We start from the raw sequence: 23432 nt of genomic DNA, 5'->3' as shown, positions 1-23432 counted from the left end.
AATTCCTTTCCATTCTAAGCAAAAGAAAACTGAGTTTCTGGAAAGAAGCTCCACAATACTAATTTTTATTTTATCTATAACATAAAAATGTATTACATAATATAAACCCCTTATATATAAAATTTACTGGCTACTTTAACAGTACCATTCTGAATGAGATCTAGGTCAATATTGAGTCAATACAGAAGGTCAAACAGGGTTAGGCATGCAGCATACATTCCACAGTTGTTTTTTTTTTTTTTAAGAATCAGTGTTACTTTATATCTCCATCTGTAAGTTTTCTCTGTCCACTTCCCCTTCTTTCCAAAGGGGAAAAGCTATTTTAAAATAAGTCAAAAGAAGTCAAAACTGAAAGAAAGTCTAGGCTAATAGCCAAAACTGACTTAAAAAAACCACAAGTGTACTATAACTATACTTTATCAATCTTCCAAAGAAGGACCTACCCAAGTTTAGCTGCTTGTTACAAGGAGCAACAGATAGAAACAGCAGTATAGAAGCTCAGTATAAATTAAAATCAGCTTCAATATCTGAGAAAGGCCCTTTATCTTAAGCATGATTTTGTTATTACAATTCCCTTCCTGTTTCTGCAAAATCCAGCACTTACTTGTTTTTATCTCTCTTTCATATTAAAAAGTTTTTTCTCACAGAACAGTTGAGGTGGGAAAGGGACCTCTGGAGGTCCCCTCTTCCAACCTCCCTGGCTCAGGTAGGGCCATCTGAAGCAGATTGCTGACTTCCACATCCAGATGGTGGGTGAGGCAGGGGGCTGTGGTGTTAGGAAGACAGGGGCAATGGTCAGGAAACAAATGTTAAACAGGGTGTTTGCCAAAGCCAAATTACATCCAGTACAGGTGACACAAGCTTTTGCTCCATGACAATTCCATGATATACCCACTGTCAGAGTTACACTCCAGTGGAAATGGGAAGATGGAGGATGTTTCTGGGAACAGCCAGACCTGACAGCTACTTCACACACAGAAACTCCAGCTCAGACATGGCTGCCCACAGGAACCTAGAATATGCATCCTCTCTCTTCAGAGAAATATGAGTAGTGCACTAATCATGAAAAAATGTGAGCCTCTGATAAACAAGAAATGTTTTAAGTGGTAAGTAACATTCTTTTCCGGCTCTTTTCTACTCTGTAAGCTTTTACAATTCATACCATAATGGTTCACAGAAACAAGCAAACTTTCTCTTAGCAGAGACTTGTCTATATAGACAGTTCTGGAAGTCATAGGTCTTCAAGCAAGTACAAAAATCTTCATCCCTGCTTCAACTGCACAGACATATATCCTATGTGATTTTCAAAGTATACTTCAGTATAGAGACCAAAACACAACTTGAAAGCAACAATGTAAGCAGAACACGAAGCATTATCAATCACCTCAGGTCACTAAAATAAAATGAGATTTATGATTAGGACCTATACTAGAGTTTTCAGTAACATTTAAGCTATGCAGCTGTTATCATGGACACAGTATCTCTGGCATATTTAAAAAAATACTCCAAGTGTTACTATTCCCACAGGAAATCTCGGTGTAATTTCCAAGTATGCAGTGTAGTTGCATCAGTTGCAAAATACACAGGCAAGCCTTTGTTTTCCAAGAGAGTTACTTTCAAGTGCCTTAACTGTATATTTTTGAATCTATAAAGAAGGGAAAAAATGAAAAGAGCCATAATACAGGACAAAGTAGTTAAAAAACCAGCACCCACAACAGTGTATCTCCCTAGAAAACAGTTCATTAATTTTGCTGGATTCTCCATTCTCAATGCTGAAGAACCCAAAGTTTCTTCAAGGACCAAGTTATCTGGGAATGTCCTAGCAGGCCTTCAGCATTCAAGCTGACCAACAGTTTTTTATTAGCAGGGAATGTTATAGTACACATCCACATGCAATATGAAACTACAACACACCTAGCCAGTGGCTCTAGATTCCCTCACTCTAAAAACAGAGGTACACGTGCAATATGTTCAAAACAGGTGACAGAACATTTCATTCATGTTGGGAATTATTATTTACATGTTTACATTTTCCTACACTATAAAGAAGACTAAAAAGACATCTAAGAAATAAGCAACTTGCAACTGTCACACCACCTGTGACAGCTGCCAGCTGGGAACTACTCCACAAAGTTGATCCCTGGAATAAAATGTTCCAGAAAGAAAGAGGAGCAATACATACCTTTAAATATAGTTTTGGAAGTTATAAATACATTAACAGCCTCTAAGTCACATGTCAACTTGTTTATACAAATGCATTAATCTTTCTTGCAGTCATGTCCCCAGTCCAGAAAATGAAACAATTTTAAGGTGATTTACTAGCATGTAGGACAAACGGATACAGAAGCAGTGTAAAATTAAAAGAACAACCCCGCTGTTTCCAGCAAAGAGATTCCCAAACAAAAACAGAACTAAAAATGCTTATAAAGAAGAATCTATCATAATATATAAAAGTCTCAGAATTAATGTGACGGCTTTAGCCAAGTTACATGTTGCTTGAGAATAACCCGGTAAGTATGCAGTAAGAAGTGAAATTTCAAGAGGACTAAAGATCTCCAATTGTACATATGTCTAAATACACATAACTTGTACATTTGCTTTTTCTTCTGTTGGTTTTGAATAAATGCCACTTAGATAGCAAAAGCAATTCCCAACATCACAGAAACAAAGCTTTAGCCTTCCATTATCAGAAATACACTTATAACTTGAAAGAAATTGTATTTGAAACCTTTAGGTTTTAAGCAGCAACCCTCACTAAAATAGGAGTTTTACTGTGCAAAAGAGTGATTAATGCGCTTCCCATTTAAGGCCTTACACTAAGCAAGAGCTCGCTCCTGTAGAAATCTTGTAATTATTGTAGAAAGCATGGATAAATCAAAAAACAATTCCGAAAATAACATGCCAATACTATAGTATTTCAATAACCAAATATGTTTAACCATGACTAAGGTTTATGAACACTAAGCTAGAAAGCATATCAAGTTGCCTCAACATCCTAAAAGTGACATCATGGGTGTGAAGAGTAGCTTAAGCTACTGGCACTGAAGCTCAGATGATGGTCATATTAAACAAACAGCAACAGGAATAACTATTAAACAGACAGATCTCCCTGCCTCACCCTTCAATCCGTGGATCCAGAAATAAATTAATCCTCCTATCTGGCAGCAAACACAGTCTGTGACTGATGATCAGACTAGGTTCAGAAACTAAAGTAGATTCTTTCTAAGTTCTTCCTGCAACTTCACAGCAGCAGTGTAATAGAGGGCATGAGATGCAGCAATATGCATGTAGGTACCATGATTGAAGAGTCAAATTAGTAAAAATGTAGTAAAAGAATACACCAACGGCCCACAAACATATGAATATGCTCTGACTACTAAAGCAAGCAGAAAACACCATGAAATCAACAGTTAGGAAAGAGCTCTCGGGGGTGAACCCTATATCCTAGCAATTGTCAGAGAAACGAGGATGAATATTCATTTAATGAATGAAGAGAACTTTATTTGGTTCTAATAGGTCCAAACCAATTGCAAACACAAGAAAAATATCTTAATTTCCAAGAAGAATCACTATATTCAGAATATCTGAAAGGGAAATACGCCTTTAACAATTATACCTCCAGTCTTCCACAAACATGCTTTTTTATAAAAGCTCTCAACCACTAGAAAACCCTATCAATTCAATTAGAAAGTACACTTGTCTGGAAATCATGAAATTACTTGAAATTATTTCAGATATTTAGTCTGTCTAAGCAGGACTAAGGTGCTACATGAATTAATGTTTTTAAATAATGAATTTCCATGAAATAAAGCTGAAATAGGTACTATTCAAGTACACAGGAGAAGTTCGTATTCATACCAATTTAGAGAACATCAGCATTATTTAGCGTCATCACAGATCTCTTCTCCTACTGCAGTGTCTGACAGAAATATCCTTTCAATTACTGCTTATTTTTTCTCATCAACAATGACTTGTTAGTAACAGTCAATGCAATACAGAACATCACCCTCAACAACAAAACCAAGGCCACTGACTCAGCCTGGTAACAAGCCCAGTTATCTCCCTACAACAATGAACTTTCTCTGAGGAGAAGAAATTTAATATTTCTTAGTGTTATGCTACTGCTACAAGACAACCAAACTTATCTACACAGCTTATTTAAACTCAAAAAGCTTAACAGCTTCCAGAACAGTAATTTTAATCCTTACTAGCTGCTGTAAAACCACTTCTAGTTCTCTAAAAGTTATGTGTGCAGCTGACACTAGCTCAAATACCACACTTCCACATAAGAGTTACTTAACTTATCATAATAGGCAATTACCAACTAAGCAGTTTGGACAAAAGTATTTCTCAGTCCATCCAGTTACTGGAAGCCATCACTAAGACTAAAGATGCAAGAGAAGAAATAATCTAAAGACACACAAACAAACAATTTGGTCCAACACCTCATCTTTACAGACCTAAAAAACACTGAAAAGGAATATTGAAACCCAAAGACTCACAGAGCTAAACACCTGGGCGTGCCACAGCACACACAGCAGCAAGCTTGCAGAGCCCAGCACTGGGGAGATCCAGAACAGCCTGCAGCTGGGAGAGAACAACAGGACACTATTTGCTTGCGCAGACATGAACAGCAATAGAGCTGAGACTGCTACACAGAACATTAAGAATGCAAAGGCCACACTGAGTATCTTTCATGGAATTTTGTTTGTGGGGTTTTTGGGGGAGGAGGGGGTTGGGGCTAGGTGTGTCTTTCCATCAGAGTAGTTTTACTAGACTACCAGCTCACAGGACCAAATACTGGACTACAATTTCTAACAGGCATACATGCATTCTTTAAGCATATCTTCCAGTCTGGCCTCCTTCAAAAGGAATTCAGTTTGTGTACTCCCACATGGAAAACAGACTGCAGTAAATAGAATTAACTTCTGTAACATGCTCCTAATCCAAACTAGGATGATAATGAAAAAGTAAAATATTACTGATTTATCATACAAGAAGGACACACAAACGGATCTCACAGACATGCAACAGTGTTAGCTTCAGCTGTCCCTGTAGGGTGCAACATTACTCCTACAGTGAGGTATGCTGCAGCTTCCTTGTATTCCCATTACTACAACAGGGCTTTCCTTGGGGCTGCAGTGATCTGCTGAAGACAACACAAAATGAGCACTGTTGCACGGAAATATCTGGCCAGAAAAACCTGAATTTTAGAGTCTGATTCTCTTAAGCAAGCAAGTTCATTGTTAAGCAATCCAAACAAATTTTATTGAGTTCTCTGCTTCTTATGCCTCTGCTCAGGATGCATCCTATTTAGTGATGGATTAAGAGCAAATGTATAAGGCTAGCACCAAATAAGAGAAGGGCTAGTGCCGTGACTCAATAAGCACCAACCAAAACCATAAATAGTTCATGTGTTTCCTTAGCAACAGGTGTAAAATGAACCTTCTCTCATCAAACAGAAGTTGTTACAGCTTAATAAATATAGAGATAGAAAGAGGAACACATACCAGTTTTGGCTAACAGAAAACCAAAAAATGATCAATGCAGATAGAACACAGTAACCTTACTCATTATGGACATTTGTAAGTGTATTTTACTCATAAGTAAAATATCTCATAGAATTACCTCATCATGTTTCTTATTTTTCCTATTCCTTCAACACATTTGTACCCAAGATCAGAAATGATACAGTGGAATTCAGATATGCTGACAAACCAAGACTGGATTACAACAGAAATATCCTGTGTTTTAGAAATCACACTGCATACAGTTAAACTTTTAACTAAGGCCAGTATTATATATATTATACTGTCATTCCCTGCATACAATTTATAAATTATTAAATACAACATCAGCATACAGTGTATAAAACATCAGGACTCAGTGTATAAAAGCTTTCAATTAATATTTTTAAATTATGTACGATATACTTAAGAAGCTAGCCAGAAAAAACTCCTGGCTCAAATAAAGTTTATAAATTATAGTCAAAAACATTTGGGTTGCCACTTTGGCTGGACAATTTGCATGCATTCAAAACAACAACCAGACTGCAAAGAGCCACTGAGTCAGAGGCACCAGGAAAAGCATGATCTACTGAAACACAGTTGAAGTTCATTTGTTATCTAAGGAGATTAACAGAATCAGTTTCAAAGCCAGTAGTAAAATTAGTACTTTTGCCTACAGACAATCTGCCCCAATTTTAGAAAACAAGGACCAATATAGGTATATAGTCACATGGTCACACTACATACTAAGGGTTTGATTATGAAGTTATTTTTTTATGCAGAGATCTGCTTGTTTATTGAACTTAAAAATACTCAGCCCCTTGGTAATCTGCAAGCCACAATTATAACAGTAATAATGCCCAGAGCTGAAAAAGCCTAAAGTAAGCTGGTCATATTTTTCTATGCCTTTATCTTAGAACTTCCAACAAGGCACAGGTGTTAGGCACCATGTCAAGTGAAGAACCTGTAAAATAAGATCTTATCTATGAAGTTCACTGAAATATTACATTTATTTACATTTTTATATACACATGCCCATATGTAGGCATGCATATATGAATCTATGTCCCTCCACTGATTTGCTGTACCAAAAAAAAGCACATACATGAGGCTAGGGATCATGTACCTGTCAGTTTGTAAAGGTATCCTAAAATGCTTTTAGAAAAGGTAACAGGCAACTCTGTCTTAGGGAACAGTCAAATACATTTAAAAGATATAACTACTGGTATGAGCCTCTTAAACCTGCTTCATCACAAGTATAGACAGTGATGCTGACGGCTTTACAGTAAATTGACTGACAATACATGAATAGCTAATACATGTTCTTAACCTGAACCCCCTCAAAAGTCAAAGTGTGAATTTTGGAAGGTGTTTTGAAAATTAAAGCATTTACCAGTCCCTTCTTGACTGAAATATTTACTGTCTTGAACTTGTGTTTTTAAGTCTTCTATGAAAAGTGAGGCATGTGTTTTCTTCTACCTTGGAAATGCAAACGTGTCCTCTAAAGAACTCTTGATAAAAGGTAGCAGACACATCACAATTTCACAACAGGATTTTGTCTTTACCAGATCTTGCATGAACGCACAAAGAAAGATTTAGAGAAATGGAAGTTTAGAGAAAGATTTAGAGAAAAGGAAGTTCTTGGTAATATAGAAGACTTTCATCTAATATGTGATGCGGTATGAATTCCAGTCTTACAAATCTGACAAAGCTCGAGGAAGTTACAGTGCAAATGCCAAACAGTACATCACAACAAGAAAAGGATCTATTAGCAAATTTTTAACTTCATAGAAACCAAAGAAAGCTGCAAGATAAAGTACATAGTCTATGAATGCTGATGATAGAGAGCTTAGCCAAAATAAAGGAAAAGTGAAAAATTAGTGGAGCAATACCAATTTTTATGATTACTTACCGTATCCCATATCTGAAGCTTTATCTGTTTTCCATCAATAGTGATCATTCGAGCCCCAAATTCTACACCTGAACAGATTTTACAAAACATTACATTATTAGCACATATCAGAAAGAAGAAGAATGTCAAGTACTACAAAAGCAAGAACCTAAGTTTAAGTTCAGTCAACAGTGTAGGAAAATAATCTCTTTCACAACCTGCTCTCAGCCAATTTTCCAGCAGCTTGAAAGAGCTTTCTAGAAGAAAGGCAACCGTTACTGTCCAAGTGTCTGGGAGGTATTTCCAACAAAGATTTCCAAACCAGTTAGTAGCTCTAGATTAGAGGGAGAAACACACCCCTTTGAATGTAAACAGAAAATTGAAGAATCACAGTTATTTTAACACTCTACCAATGACAGATTGCTGGGGCCAGTTTAGAAGAAATTCCTTATCAATAAAATGATCAACCTACCATTCCTTATCAATAAAATGATCTATTAAGGGAGCATACAAAGTCACCTTTGACAAGATAAACTTTATTACTGTATTAAATAAAATCACCTGTCTATATGAAAAAAATGCTTCCAAAATTCTAGCTGGTTAAAGATGAAGTTTTATAACTGACGGGGAAAAAAAAGTAACTTCTTCAGTGAAAAATCCAGCCTTCTATACCATTTTTAAAGCACTTTTGAAATCACTAACAAAATCAAGTATGAATTGAGGCCGTTCATGCAGCAGTTAAAATCCAACAAATGGCTAGAGATTGTGGACATATTTAAATACTATCAAGTTTCCATTAATCTATAACCATTATTTAAAAAAACCAAAAACGGATCTGCTAGCTGAAGTTTTGCTAAAATTGGCTATTGTCTAGACACGCACCCAAGACTTTCAGTTATGCAGCCCTGAGTTGAAATATTCCAAATGTCTCTTCAAGAGCTTGCTTAGAATATCTGAGGGTGCAGTGTTGCTTCCTGTGGAATGACTTTTGGGGAAAGGGGCAGAGATCCCTAACAGGATATTGGAGCCAAATAAAAGCCATTGGCCAAAGACCACTGTGCTCTTTAGCAACCAAATAATTTGCAGCAACTATATGCAAAGAAATTGAAAGAATGCAGGTGGAGAGGCAGCAAGGAGGAAGCAGGTGAATGACACTGCTCTTCCTGAAGTTCACTCCAAAGCCAGGAGAATGTCCTTGGAGTACTACACATGTAAACACTGAAGGTTTTACCTGATCTCAAAATGTGATTATAGAGCTGCTGATTTAAAAATCAATGATCATCTTAAATATTTAGTTTCTGCAAACAACCCTATAAAAAATTATAAAGGCATTTATCTTAGTCCATCAAAATACATGCCAGGAAAAAATACTGAATTTGAAAAAACACAAACAGCTTGACAGCAAGCTTGTTCTCAAAGAAGGAATAGAAGCTGATCATGTTTACAATAAGGGCATGTCCTACAGGCAGTGGGTAAAACAGCTAGAATGTTTACAATGGTTTATTTAATCAACACATTTTCAGGACTTTTAATACAACCATTAGGGCATTTATTAGTTAAATTCAACCCACCCCATTTCCCCCACAGGGGTATTCATATGACTTTGAACCCATGTTCTTTATTTATCTGTCTTTCCAAATCTGTTTGGGTGATTGGGAGAATCTGGCCAAAATACACACATGCCCTCACAGTTAAGGAGGCATTTCCAGCCTCTTCTGATGCCTTTAGGGACTACCTAAAACCAGAGGCCAGACAAAATCAAGGGGAATTAAAAAGCAGTTATATTTATGGAAGGGTCTTGAGGTACATTTTGGGCAGATGATGCCCCCACCCCCGGGGCTACACCCAAAAATGGATGACCAGTCACAGGTTTTCATACTTTTCTAAGTTTGGTCCATTTGAATATTGGGGGTTAATCTTCCAATTACAGCTTCAGGTAATGAACTCATTAACCCCAAGTTTGTTCCCCTCCCCAGAACACTTCTGTTTACATTTTCAGGGCCTAAGACAGTAAGGTGTCTTTGATTTCCAGACTTAGAGAGGAATTGTTTTGTCTGACCAAAATTTGAAAACAGTAGCTAACACTCTATATAGAGTTTAGATTTACACACTAAAGAATTGCAGGACTACAAATACATAAAAAATATAAAAGCTAAAATCCTTCTTCCCTCCTTTTCAAGCAGCATCACAGGCTCTATTACTACATTCCTCACTATGTTGCTTCTAGGTTCACCGCCTCATCTTACTAGCTTCAATTTCTGCCCTGCTCCCAGATTTCAGCTAACTGTATGCCAAGCAAAGAACTGGCACTACAACCACCCTGCTGAGGTGAAGCTGTTCCCCAGTGCCTATCAGTCTGAGGTGACAGGGCTGCCAAATGTATGAGTGATATATAAGGTGTCATATTTTTGGCAGGCCTAAAGAAGAAAATATGATAATAAGTCATGCCTCCCTAAAGTACTCAGGCTCTTTATTCAGCCAGCCTATCTGCTGCCAAGACCTCACAAATATCTAAAAACTCACGTTAGCCAAAGAATTTGAACTATACAACAGGCACACACAAGGTGTGGAAGGACTGTCAAAAGAAAGAGAATTCATAATCAAACCACCTGATACATTCTGTTACATGAAGAAAATCTGTTTATATTTCAAGCACCTATTTCAGTACTCCCAAACATAGGAAGCCTACCTATTCCAGGGCACAAACTAAAAATAGAGACTAGGATACAGTTTGTGCAAGGCTCATGATTAAAGCTGATAGGTTCCTTGAAAGAACATGAACAAGCTGAAAGGTTCTGCAACCTCCTCTGAGACTAGCATCTGTTATGCTTAACAGCAAACATGATCTGCAGAAGAAACCTGCCCTCAGAAGAGTTTACTACTACGTAATTCCTCTTATTTTGTGTGGAAAGATAAGTAAAAGTTTGTATCATTTACTGTAGTTAGATCATGCGTCAACATGTGTTCATTCCCCCAGTATCAAATCATACCTTATCACAAATGGTCCACACCTAGTTGAAGAATTGGGAAAGAAAATTCCTATCCCTTCCAAAAGCAAATACATTCACACTTCAGTCCTCTATTCCAAAGTCAGTCTTCCCAAATAAATTTTTTTATTTGTCTTTAAGGGTAACTTTGCTACAATTTATCTGTAATTTGTCTCCAAGGTTTTCTTGCTAGGGTAGTATTACATTCCCTAGTGAAAAAATACCACTTCCATTACCATCAGTGCATTTCAAGCTTGTACAATTCTTCTGTGCATGCTCTTCTGAAGAAACAGTTTAGATACTGCAGCTATGAACTTTTTTAATTGTTTCAGATGGTACCCCCCAATAAAAAAACCCAAACTGACTTTATGAGCTAAAAAGTACTCCTTAGCTAGAGATTCACTGCCACCTCAATACAGCAAAAATCCTGCACTTCTGCAGCAGAACAAACTCATAAATGCATGATGAGGTACACCAACCACTTAACTACTAATAGTGGGCAGCACAAAAAGGACCTACCAATAGTGAGATCGTGGACTGGTTGAAACCGCTTGTCTGTGAACTGTAACAATAAACATGATTTCCCAACACCTAAAAGAAAGAAAAGAAATAAGTGTTAAACTAATTTTTAAAGACGTCTGTAAAGGACTAATAGAAATTAATTCAAGGAAATATTACACGTTGCTTAAAATTAATTACTGGAACTGAAGGTATTACATTTCACATACTTTGAATTGTATGGAACTTTTTAATTACAGCTTTTAAAGTTCTAGAAGCATTATAGTCAAAGCAGTTATTTTCAAAAATTGAACAAAAATTAATTATTCTGCTTTAAAATTGAGTGTAAAACAAGTTTTCTAACAGACCTTCAAAGTACCATTTTGCATCCTCTCTCCTTAATAACTACAGGGCTTGCTAGTCCTCACAACCCTTTATCTGCTTCTCCTTCAGTACTTTCAGCTTTTTCCCAAGCTAACTATTTCTTCAATAGCATCAGTCTCCCATCTATCTCTGTATTTATCCACTGAGGCAACCACAGCAGGTCTGTGGCTGCTTACAACCATTATATGCTGCTGCCCACTGGTCCCCCACAGGCCAAAAAGCACTCCAAGAAGAACTGGCAGCAGCTGAGTTTACATTGCAGTCAGACAGGTAACACAAACACTGACCCCCTCAGACAACTTGTGTCAGACATCATCACAACTATTTCCCATTACATGGACACTGGTCAGCAAATGGGCAATTTCTTCTGTATGTGAAAGTACAGAAAAGTAGAAGTTAATGCAGTCAGCAAGAGTACTCAAACTACCTATGTTTGTAAATATACTACTTTTTACAGTTATTTTTTTCTTCTTTTACTTGGAGGGGTTATTCTTCCTGTTCTGTGCAGTCAAACTTCATCTTTTCAGCCCTTAAAATTTGACAGCAATATATTTGGTTTAAACTCTGAGCTATAATCACATAACATACTACACTGTAGCATCCAAGTTCCTGCTGTACTTTGTTATATCTGTCCAGCAAAATAAAGTTATTCTAGCCACATACTAGAGGTCAGCAACAACTCATCATAAGAGACATATCTAATAATAAAAGACAGCAAAGAAAGAGATAAGGAAAAGAACCACACTACTGACAAAAGATACACATACCAGAGGTTTGCATATAGTGACACTGGTCTTTCAAGTACCAAATTCAGCAAAGTTTTTTAGTATGGTTTAATGAGGAAACAAAGCCTACAGAAATATTATCATCGCATATCTTATTTTGGACTTTAATTCTAAGACCAGTAGCCAGTTTCAACTAAATCTAACAGAAATAGGAAACCTGCATTTAGTTTTGTTACAAAATGAATTGTGGCCAACTGATGGCACTCAGATTAATATCCCAAACAAGGCAGCAATCCCAACAGCCTAAGCCAGTTGCTAGTGCTGCTGTCTCTGCTTTCTAACCTACAGTATGCTCCTGTCCATTTCTCCCCACAGCTTAGATGAGTTCTGAAGCAATTTCAGTCATCCACTGGGATAGCATGCTAATCTGACAAGAGGAGTGACAAAGCAAACAGAAACAGCTTAATGCAGGGTCAGACAAGCCTAAGAGTTAGTTCAAATGAGGGAAAAGAAATGCAGCAGCCAGCCGATCAATAACAGAGTGGCATGGAACTGTAGTCCAAGACAAAACTTGCAGCATCTGCCTTACTAGAATTCTTTTCTTAAGCTTTCTGGCTTAGGATGGCAAGATGACAGAACACAAGCAGCTTTGAAGCATATAGGTATATGTATAGATTCTGTCCCTAAAAAATTAGTTAACATAGGAGAAGTTGAGGAGTAGTGGGGGAAAGCACTGCAGGTAAAAAAGAAACAGAAAGGCAGAGTATGGGAGCTGTAGGGACAGAACACAAAACTGTATGAAATTTTAAAATACTAATAAATCTACTAAGAGAACTGCTCTTGTCACAGCTGGTGAGTGAGCCTACCAGGGGAGGGACTATGCTAAATTTGGTGTTTGCAAACAGAGATGGGGCTGGTGGGAGATGTGGTGGCTGGAGGTCATCTGGAGCTCAGTGATTGTGAAATTATAGACTTTTTAATATTTGGTGAAACAAGGAAGGGCATCAATAAAACTTTCACACTGGACTTCCAGAGGGCAGATTTTGGCCTATTCAAGAGACTTATTCAGAAAGTTCCTTGGAAAGCAGTCCTAAAGAAGAAAGGAGTCTGGGAAGGACAGGCATGCTTCAAAACAGAAATCCTGAAGGCACAGGAACACACTGTCCCTATGTGCTGAAAGAGGAGCCAACAAGGAAAATGACCAGCCTGTATTACTAAGGAGCTCTTGAAGGAACTAAGGAAAAAAAGAGGATGCATCACTTTTGGAAGAAGGGTCAGGTATCTCTGGAAATGCTTAAGGGAATTGCTAGGTCATGTAGGAAAAAAAATAGAGAAGCAAAAGTCCAGATAGAACTCAATCTGGCCACTTCTCTAAAGGACAATAAAAATATTTTTATAAATACACTAATGGCAAAAAGAGGTGCAAGGACAATCTCTATTGTCTATTAGATGCGAGAGGGAATTTACTAACTGAAGATGACAAAAAGGAAGAGGTATTTAACAACTTCTTTGCCTCAGTTTTCAACAGAAAGACAGGCTGTCCTCAGGACAACTGTCCTCCTGGGCTGGTAGATGGTGTCAGGGAGCAGAACAGTCCCCCTAATACCCAGGACAAAGCAGTCAAAAACCTGCTGAGCCACTACGATGCTCACAGATCTATGGGACCAGATGGGATCCTTCCCAGGGTGATGAGGGAAATGGCACATGAGCTGCTCTCTGTCATTTACCATCAGTCCTAGCTCAGCTGGGAGGTCCCAGATGACTGCAAGCTGACCAGTGTGACAACCATCCACAGGAAGGGCTGGAAAGGAGGATCTAGGAAACTACAGGCCAGTCAGCGTGACCTTGTGCCCAGAAAGGTTAGGGAACAGATCAGCCTGAGTGCCACACAGCACCTACAGGATGGCTGGGGGATCAGATCCAGCCAGCATGGATTTAGGAGGGGCAGGCTGTGCTTGATCAGCTTGGTCTCCTCCTATGACCGGGTGACCCACGTGGTTGATGTGGGAAAAGCTGTAGATGTTCTCCACCTGGACTTCAGAAAGGACTTTGACACTGTCTCCCACAGTATCCTCCTGGAAAATCTGGTAGTCTACAGCTCTGACAGGTGCTCTCTTCACTGGGTCAACCACTAGCTGGATGGTTGGGCCCAGAGAGTGGTGGTGAATGGTGCTGTGGCCAGTCATTAGAGGTGTCCCCAGAGATCAGTGCTGGATTATCCTGTTTAATATCTTCACTGATGATCTGGATGAGGGGATGAGTCCACCATCAGTAAATCTGCAGATGACACTAAGCTGGGAGCATTTGTCAGCTCCAATCTGTTGGAGGCTAGGAGGGCTCATCAAAGGGACCTGGGATGGTTGGATACATGAGCAGAGTCCAATAAGATGAAGTTTAACAAGTACAAGTGCCAAGTCTTGCATTATGGCCACAATAACCCCCTGCAATATTACAGGCTGGGGAGGTTGTAGCTGGACAGTGCCCAGGCAGAAAGGGACCTGGGGGTACTGATCAAGAGCCAACTGAACATGAGCCAGCAGTGTGCCCTGGTGGCCAAGAAGGCCAAGGGCATCTTGGCCTGCATCAGGAACAGCATGGCCAGCAGGAGCAGGGAGGTCATTCCTCCCCTGTACTCGGCACTGGTGAGGCCACACCTTGAGTGCTGTGTCCAGTTCTGGACCCTCAGTTTGGGAAGGACGTTGAGAGGCTTGAGCACATCCAGAGGAGGCAACAAGGCTGGTGAGGGGCTGGGAACACAAGCCCTGTGAGGAACGACTGAGGGAGCTGGAGGTGTTTAGCCTGGAGAAAAGGAGGCTTAGGGGAGACCTTATCACTCTCTACAACTCCCTGAAAGGTGGTTGTAGTCAGGTGGGGTTTGGTCTCTTTCTCCAGGCAACCAGTGACAGAATGAGAGGACACAGTCTTAAGCTGCATCAGGATAAGTTTAGGTTAGACATCTGAAAAAAATTCTTCACAGAGTGATTGGGCAATGGAATTGTCTGCCCAGGGAGGTGGTGGAGTCACTATCCGTGGATGTGATGAAAAAAAGACTGGACGCAGGACTCAGTGCCATGGTTTAGTTGATGAGGAGGTGTTAGGTTAGGTCATAGGCTGGACTTAATGATTTCAAAGGTCTTTTCCAACCTAGGTGATTCTGTGAACAGTGTTTATATACAAAGATAACTTTTAATTCACCAGTTAAATAAAAGTGCCCCATTGGAGAACATAATGACCACCTCATTTACAAGAAACCTGCAAGTCACACCAGAAATAGCTTTTGCCATTAACCTTGCAAAGTGATTTCAGTTTCAATGGATAAACCAAAACCTTAAACCAATCCAATATTCCTGCACAAATCTCACAAATGTTGGAACAGTATTTCAAAATCTAATCAACAAAATGACATTTTATTAGGTATTCCAGCACTAGTTCTCAAGTGGCAATCTGATACTTCTTCTCCTTCTGAGGCTTGTGACCAAGTCAGTTGAATTGAGTATACAAACACCAGCTTCAGCAGACCAAAGATGACAGACAAGCACAGCCCCTTTGATGCAGGCACAAGATGACTGCACTTCTAGACACTCCTCCATAGCAGTCCTTTTAGGAGCAGACTGCAGACTGATGGGCTCACACAGAGAAACAGAAGAAATAACTAGTTTCTCTTTAATGCCATTCCTGCTGGTTCAGAACCTTTCAACAAAAAACCCCACCTGGAAGTCCCTAAATTTTGTACTGCTGTTGACTGAAATAGAGGTTTCATTTTAATTTTATGGTTTTCAGATATTGCACGTTTGTATCACAAAAGTTCTTATGAAAATAGTTTGTAGCCCAAATCACTTCCAGGGCTTGAGCTAACTCCCCTATCATAGACAGGAACATGTATGAGAAACAGGAGCTCTATATGAATGCCTAAGTAGTTTACCACTTTGTGACATAAACAGATGCTGCAAAGATCAGTTAACAGATGCAGGCAGCTAATTCTATGGCATGCAGGTGGTTTAAAATAACTACACCAGTTAACTCTAAGAGTGGCAGCTTACCAGGTATCTTGTTCACTTAGCACTGTAACTATTACACCTGAAATGAGGCAGACATTGTGAGAGGTAGCTGAGAACGTCTTTATGACAGTCAATTGCAGAATGCAAAAGGGATAGATTCAGTTATTTATTAACCCATTCTCCATTTTACTGCCACAATTATTTCAATATAGCTTCAGATAAACCACCCCAGAAAAAAAAAATCTAGTATTTTCATATGAGAGAGTTTGGATACACTTCAACAACCACAGTAAACAAAAGCTCTTGCTTAGGAACAAATGAAAACAATGGATTATGTGCTCAGAAGGAAGGCTTGCTTCTTTGCAAGTGCCTGTTTTAGAATCCCTTCATTGCTTCTTAGCACTCAAACAATGATAGGAGTAGAACTTGTGCTACAGTAATTTTACCCTCCAGCTCTAAATTCTGAACCAGCAGACTGAGCTGATTCTCTAAATTCCACTACCTCCCTTAACAGCTTCCTCTTAATCTGGGTGCAACTCTGCTGTCAGTTTCCTAACACAAGGCATTGCCAGAACTTTGCTGTTGTCCACTTTGGCCCAGCTTCAACACAGCCCTTCCTTATATACTTGTGTTTATTTCAGGGCTCAGCAGTAGAGCTACCCATCTCACTCATATGCAACAAGAAATGGATCCAGCACAGTGCTATACTCATCCAAAACACCAGTACACCCATGAGACTAGGGCTATGGAAGACACAGCAAAGAGAATGGTTATTCATTTCAGTAACAGGCTGCACTTATAGCGCTTAAAAAAAAAAAAAAGTAGCTCTGGAACCACAGCACAGGTGATGGTACAGCTGAGCAAGTCTTTGGCTAAGAGAGCTGACTTACTTCCTTCTCCCCTTCTTGATTCCCTGTGAATAGGGCAAAGAAAGTTCAATTACTGGCTGCAGAGTCAGGTGTGTACTACTGAAAATGAGGAAAACTTCAGGCTTTTCTTTCCTCTAGACAAAACTCATCAGTGTTCCTTACAGTGATGTTTGCCTGGAAAAAGCTGACCTGGTTCAAAACTAAAAATGCATCAATAAAGAGGGTAGGGGGTGATTAAGACTTTCCTTACTTGCTCACCTAGGCACCAGTATAGCCCCAGAGAGGTGACAGAGGAAAAGAACTGCAGTAGTAGTCCTCCCAATAAAAACTGAATGCTAAAGAAAAATCTCCTATGTTAATCTGCCTGCTGTCTCTGTTGAGTAGACTCACTCCTTCCCACACACCTCCACCTCCTTACCCAAAAGGGCTCTTGCACTCTTTTAAGCATACCTACTATTTGTTTAGTTTTGTTTTTCAAATCATCTTCGTGAGCTGAGCTGGCTCTTTGAAGGATCACACAAGAAGTGAGGCTGAGAGCTAAGAAGCAGCAGAGCTCATAGTTGAGACAAGAAGTGGTAACAAGATCTACTTATTTTGGCAGCAGATAAACTCTGGATTAATTCAACAGTCTCACATAACTGTTTTTCTTGTACTTGATGGTGATCAATCAGTCCACCACAGAGAGATGAAGACCTACTCCCCTTTGATATCTTGCTCTCACTAATCTTTCTAGATCCAGTTTCCTTTCTTGAAAGTACTCCAGAGTTGTGGAAAGTACAAGCACAAGTCACCTGGTTCAGCCACTAAGTGAAAAGATAACCTAAAAGGAGATACTTTTCTACTGCATTAGTGGGTGGATCCAAATCATGGCAGACTATCATAATCACCACAAGGTAAGGGGAGCAAGAACTCCTTCTTTCACATGTAACCAACTATGTCAGCTTGGATGTCCATGAAACCAGCGCCACAATAACAACTGAGCTGAAACAAGCTTTTTGCTTTCTTACCATCCCTTAGAAAAACAGACAAAAATAAATCTTAAAATTAGGGTAGCACAGTTTCAAATAATGGGCAAGATTATATATATGATTATTATATATATACATATTATACATATAAATAGATTATTGTCTAGATGATACATATAAGGACCCAGATTTTAAAACTAACTTTGATTTTAACCAGGTAATTACAGATTACAAATGTCACAAGATATATACCTTTAGACTGGTTAATGAGATACTTTTAGTTCTCTCCAGTAGTCTGCAGAGCTTCCAGATGTTTCATAAACCCCTTTCTTATCACAGGTTGCAATTCATTCCCTCTCTCCTCCCTTTCCAACCACAGCAGCTTTATCAAACTCTGGAAAGTGCAGTATTACCTTTTCACGGGCCTAGGCATAACAAGACATGAACCAAAAGCAAAGATTTTTCTTAACCTCTTCTCAGTCAGTTATGTCTTAGTCAGAACTCTACCATCAAGTGGGAAAGCTTTACTTAAATTTATTTGAAGGACAAACTAAAACATTTTGAACTGCCACGTACAGAGCAAAGGGAGTTCACATACAAATGTAAGCATGGACAAGAACAGAAGAAAAACAACCTCCAAAATCCTTCATGCTGCCTATGTAATTTCGGAAAAAGTAATAAAAATGGCTCTTTTAAAGCTGATTTAGCTTCAACACAAACATTTTCAATAGCATATTTTAAGCCAATGATGGAAATGTTTCCCTCCTACATAACAATTAGCACAAGCATACAAAGTTAAAGGAGCTGTTCAGCTTTTCCATATTTCAGTCTGTATGGCACTGCTCCACTGCTAACTCTCTGTTTTAAAAGTAAGTAAAAATTATTTCCAATCAAAATTAAGCTACATTTGCATCTATAAAAAAACTTCATGTTCTGCATGGTCATAAACCACTTAGAAACTGCCAGCCATTCATAATAACATGGTTTTAGAAGAAACTGGAGGTGGGGTTGGGTTAAGATTTTTTTTTTGAGTGGCAAGGTGTCTGGGGTTTCTTTTAATGAAAGTGTTAAGAATTAGTACAAGTGTGCACACTAGCAGCCTCATGAAACCATTTGTATGGACATATAGTTTGTTAATTCTACCTAACTTGTAAGAGGCTAAGACGATGTTCTTATACAACATCTAATATCTGCTCTTTTAGGATTAAAGCATAATTGAAAGGGTCTCAAAGCAAGATATAAGTAGTACAGACCAGTACTCTGGTTTTCAGCACAAACAAGTTCTCGTGCTATCAAAGGATATTAACACCAGCTCTGGTGAGATGAAAACCAGTTTAGCCAAGAAGTACTACTATATACTTAGAGAAAATAAGGGGAAAAGACTCTACTCATACACATTACTAGCTAATAACAGCTGCTGTTCCAGAGCAAAGTGCAAAGACACTAGAAGTATTTCACAAAGACGATTGAAAAATAAAGTCGATTGCTTAATTTCAACATTTGAAAGTCTCCTAGACAAGTGAAATGGTTGACTAGACAGCTTACTTTACTCTAGAGAGTGAGAATTAGATCACCAAGGAACTACATTTTCTTTCATCATCACCTCCTAATAGGAATAACTTAGATACACTCTTGGTCTAGGAGCAGCAACTGTCTGCTGAAATTGAAAGGCAAGTGAAAGTCCATTATGCAAAAAGCTCACAGAGTTCTGCACTAACACATTTAAGAAAAGCAAGTGGACCTGCTCATGGAAAATGCAGCAACACTGACCCTAAAAAGACAATGAGATAGGTGGCAAGAAATTTGACCATCGCAAAACTAGTACTTGAGGTATCCTAAAGTTCAGGAGCATTCTCTGTTGAAATCTAGCAAACACACTCTAATATAGAAAATTTGGTTAATGTGTATTATTCTGAAAAAAACCAACTCCAGCTCTCATCTTCACAGAAATCTTATCATTCCCAGTTTATTACCACATGGTACACTGCTGATAACAAACATTTAAGTAAAGATTTTACCATTAAAGAGAAAAAAATCTAAAAGAAAAAAAAAATTACAGACTTTCAGTCACCAACTGCACAAACAGACAATTCTCATATGCCAACAGTATTTATCCTAGCTCAGAGCAAAGAGCACCTCAACTTTAACTGGTGGCCAAAGGCAGATGTATAGTGGATGAAGACACCAACTCCTACTGGCAATCAAAATCAAAGACACCATCAACTATAAAGGCAAAGGTCTCAAAGGTACAGCCCTAGGCAGCATGCACCACTCATGCTTTTAAATTCATTTGCAAACACCTATAATGCTTTGGAAATAGCCGGATCAAAGGATTTTTCCTGGTAAACTCTCACAGTAGTCAGTATTACACAGTACTTGTATTTTTCTCTTAAAACTCCACAGCTACAGTCCCACTGCTACAATGGAAAAACCACACAGATTTATGGCAATGTTTTTTAGCAGCTGGAATACAGCCATGCCATTTCAGGTCTCTCCCGTAACAGAAAACTAACTAGATCCTAAACCAGTTCCAATTATACAAAACACCATTTTTATATATTAAAAAACTCAGTTGAGAACCAGATTAGAAGCAATCCCATGTTCATAAAGCTACCATGCCTGAAGTACCAGAAAAAGAAAAAAAAGTCAGTGAATGACAATGACCAATGAAACAGGGAATGCAAAGGGAGAAGAACAGTTGAGCACAAGGCAATCTTGCACAGTCAGTCTCTGTGGCTGTCATTTTAAGAGACTGAGATCATCCTGAATTCCTGTGTTTAAGCAAATGAAAGCATGTGGAATCACAATTCAGAGAAGGCACATACAAGTGTCTTGTATAACCCCAGGAGGGTTTCATTGGTTTGCTTATGGATTGCACAACCTACTTTGTTTTTCAGTGCAGAAAGAGGAGCTAAATGTTAACATCAGTCCTCAGCTGAGTCTTAGTTTTCTCCTACAGTTTGTTTACAACTATCTGCTGAGTCACCAGGCAGCTGAGGCATTTCCAAAGACTCTAAATCAAGTACCAGAAACAAATTTCTTGATTGCTATGAAATCTACATGGCCTGCAAAGCCAGTGGCATATCTTCATTGGTTCGAATGCTGTGAGAAACCACCACGGGAACTGAAGAGGACAGTCACCATCCACTCTTAGTTTCCATTGTCAGAACTTTAAGTTCAATTTCCTTCATCTGAGGAAGAGCAGTAATACCTAGACTACCACCATCATCATCTTGGCAACTGTGTGCGACATAAATTGGCTCTTCGGTACTAGCTCTATTAGAATACTTAAAAGGCTCACAGGAGATCTAAATAAAAGCAAAACCAATTTACCACTATTGACATATTCAATTCACTTCAAAAATAATCATTCCAGTAGTTTTAATTAGTTTCCTGTAGCAACTCAAGAATACAAGCCACGAGAATTAAAAAAACAAAAAACAAAACCAAAAAGCCAACAGCAAATCTGTGAGCCATTTTCCTCTCTGTGTTTCCTTTCTCTTTCTCTTCTGATATTTGGCTCTTAAGCAGCTGCAACAACTTCAGAAATGACACATCCATCCTGTATTTCACATTTCAAGAAACTCAAATTCAAGAGTAGAGCAGAGACCCTTACACCAAGGATATTTCTTTGCAAAAATTTAATCAGTATACAATCAATATACCAAAGCAACTGTAAGCTGCTTTGGTATCTCTAAAAACTAGTCACTTTAGTGACTAGTTTTTAGAGATATACCAGAATTGGCCACCTGTTCTGAACTGTGCACTACAATCTTGCATCACCCCAGCCTGACAAACCTCTTCTTACTTCTCCTGAATTTGCTCAGGTAATATCCTGTCCTCCTGTCCTGGCTTGATGAACTGTCACTCAAGTAAACACTCCACAAAAATCAGAATTTTCAGTTATCATCCACAACCTAAGGTTTCCAACATGGTCATTATAGCTGTGATGTATTTCTAACTATTCACCTCTACTACAGCTACTACTGCAGAAGCCTAAAAAAAGCTTTCAGAGTTTAAATGTACATTTAAAAAGCAGATAAAAGTCACAGAGTAGTGGCACCCAGTGTATTTAACAACGTCATGTGTAATGCAACTACAATCCATAATTATACTCCACCAACAGATAATTTGGTTCATAGGTATGAAGTACAATTATGAAGGCACCCTCAGAATAGCACCTAAAAAAACAGGTGTGTCATCAAACTTAGTAAGAAGGCATTTAGACAGGTATGAGGAAAACAAGGAAAACACACAATACATGGGCACAATGGTTAACTAAGTTAGCTACCCTGTCCTGACAATAGTATGATCAAAGTATGCTACTCCCATCCACACTGGGCCAAAGAAGCATAAAACATATTGGCAAAGGGGCTTCAAGCACCAATTCCTATCAGCATATGGCTCTGCCAACAGCATTTATAAGCATTATTATTTGTCACACAGCAGCCAGTTACAAATAGATGGTGTAAGTTTTTGAGAAATGTTCAGTGCTAGGTTGGATGGGGCCTTGAGCAATGTGGTCTAGTGGATGTGTTCCTATCCACACCGGGGGGGTTGTGACAAGATCATCTTTAAGCCCCAGTCCAACCCCTTGACATTCTATGATTCAATACGTTTTTAGAAAGTCACAGGAAACATCTGAAAAAGCAGTGGTGTGTGTACATACATACACATAAAAAAGAGGTCCCTTAAATTAGACTGGAAGAGCCAGGGCTTTTAAGTCTCCTTTGACAGTGTGTCATCCCACAGTTTGCTACAGCAGCTCCAGCCGAGACGGCAAAGAGCATCCTTGCAGCCTGAGTTGAAGGTAACTCGCAGCAATGAGACGGAAACTCATCACAAAACTGCGGAGAGGAGTGTGGCCTCGCTACCACAAGGCTGCAAGCCACAGGCACTACCCAGGTCTAGGTTTCGTTGTGACAGTGCCTTCTCCCTCTCGGGTGGCCCGCTCTGCCGCCGCAGCCAAGGCCGTGACACAGCCCGAGCTGCCCCGCGGCCCCACAGCCAGGCCCGGAGGCGGCTACCAGCGGCCCAAGGCCGTCGGGAGACAAGGCAGAGGCCGCGGGCGGGGCCCGGCGCAGAGGCGGGGGGGAGACACCGCCTCTTCCTCGCGCGGAGCCACCACGTCGGCGGCACTGCCAACACTGCGGAAATGGGCGCGGGGAGCCGGGCCTTCCTCTCCGTCTCCCGCCCCGCTCCGGCCCGGCCCGGGCCGGGCTCACCCACCTGTGTCTCCGATGATGATGTACTTGAAGAGGTACGCGTAGGCCATGGCCGCTCCCGGGCTGCCGCTCCCGGGCTGTCCCGCTTTCGCTCCGGCGTGACGCGCGCGCTCGCCGCCCGGGCTCGCGCTGCGGAGAGGCGGAAACGGGTTAACGGCCCCCGGGCGGCGCCTCCGCCCGCTCGCTCCCTCCTACCTCCGCCCCCGCGCCGCCGCTGGCGGAGGAGCTCTGCTCGCCCGGTCCTGCTCTCCGCCCTCCCTCGCTCCCTCCCACCACGGCCCCGCAGGCGCCGGGAAAGCCAGAACACGGCGGTGGCGGCGGCGAGAACAATAAACAGGCGCCGAGCGGCCCCCGGACCCTCTGACGACGTCAGCGCCCGC

The 23432-nt window shown here is 39.9% G+C and overlaps 1 protein-coding gene across 1 annotated transcript in view; it reads right to left on the bottom strand.

Moving 5' to 3' along the window:
- RAB2A (RAB2A, member RAS oncogene family) overlaps positions 1-23223 on the bottom strand; it is a 43160-nt gene extending 19937 nt beyond the window's left edge. Inside the window, exons 1-3 of the mRNA XM_009085569.4 lie at positions 23057-23223; positions 10905-10976; positions 7420-7487 (exon numbers count right to left, since the gene is read on the bottom strand). Of these exons, the coding sequence (XP_009083817.1) occupies positions 7420-7487; positions 10905-10976; positions 23057-23102 (186 nt within the window). The 5' untranslated portion in view covers positions 23103-23223. The remainder of the gene's footprint in view (positions 1-7419; positions 7488-10904; positions 10977-23056) is intronic.
- Between the last annotated feature and the right edge of the window lie 209 nt (positions 23224-23432).

This window comes from Serinus canaria, chromosome 2, assembly GCF_022539315.1.
Source record: "Serinus canaria isolate serCan28SL12 chromosome 2, serCan2020, whole genome shotgun sequence".
In the NCBI taxonomy this organism is placed as follows: Eukaryota; Metazoa; Chordata; class Aves; order Passeriformes; family Fringillidae; genus Serinus; species Serinus canaria.
Note: the sequence above shows the minus strand (reverse complement) of the source record. Positions and strands in the feature narration are given on the sequence as shown.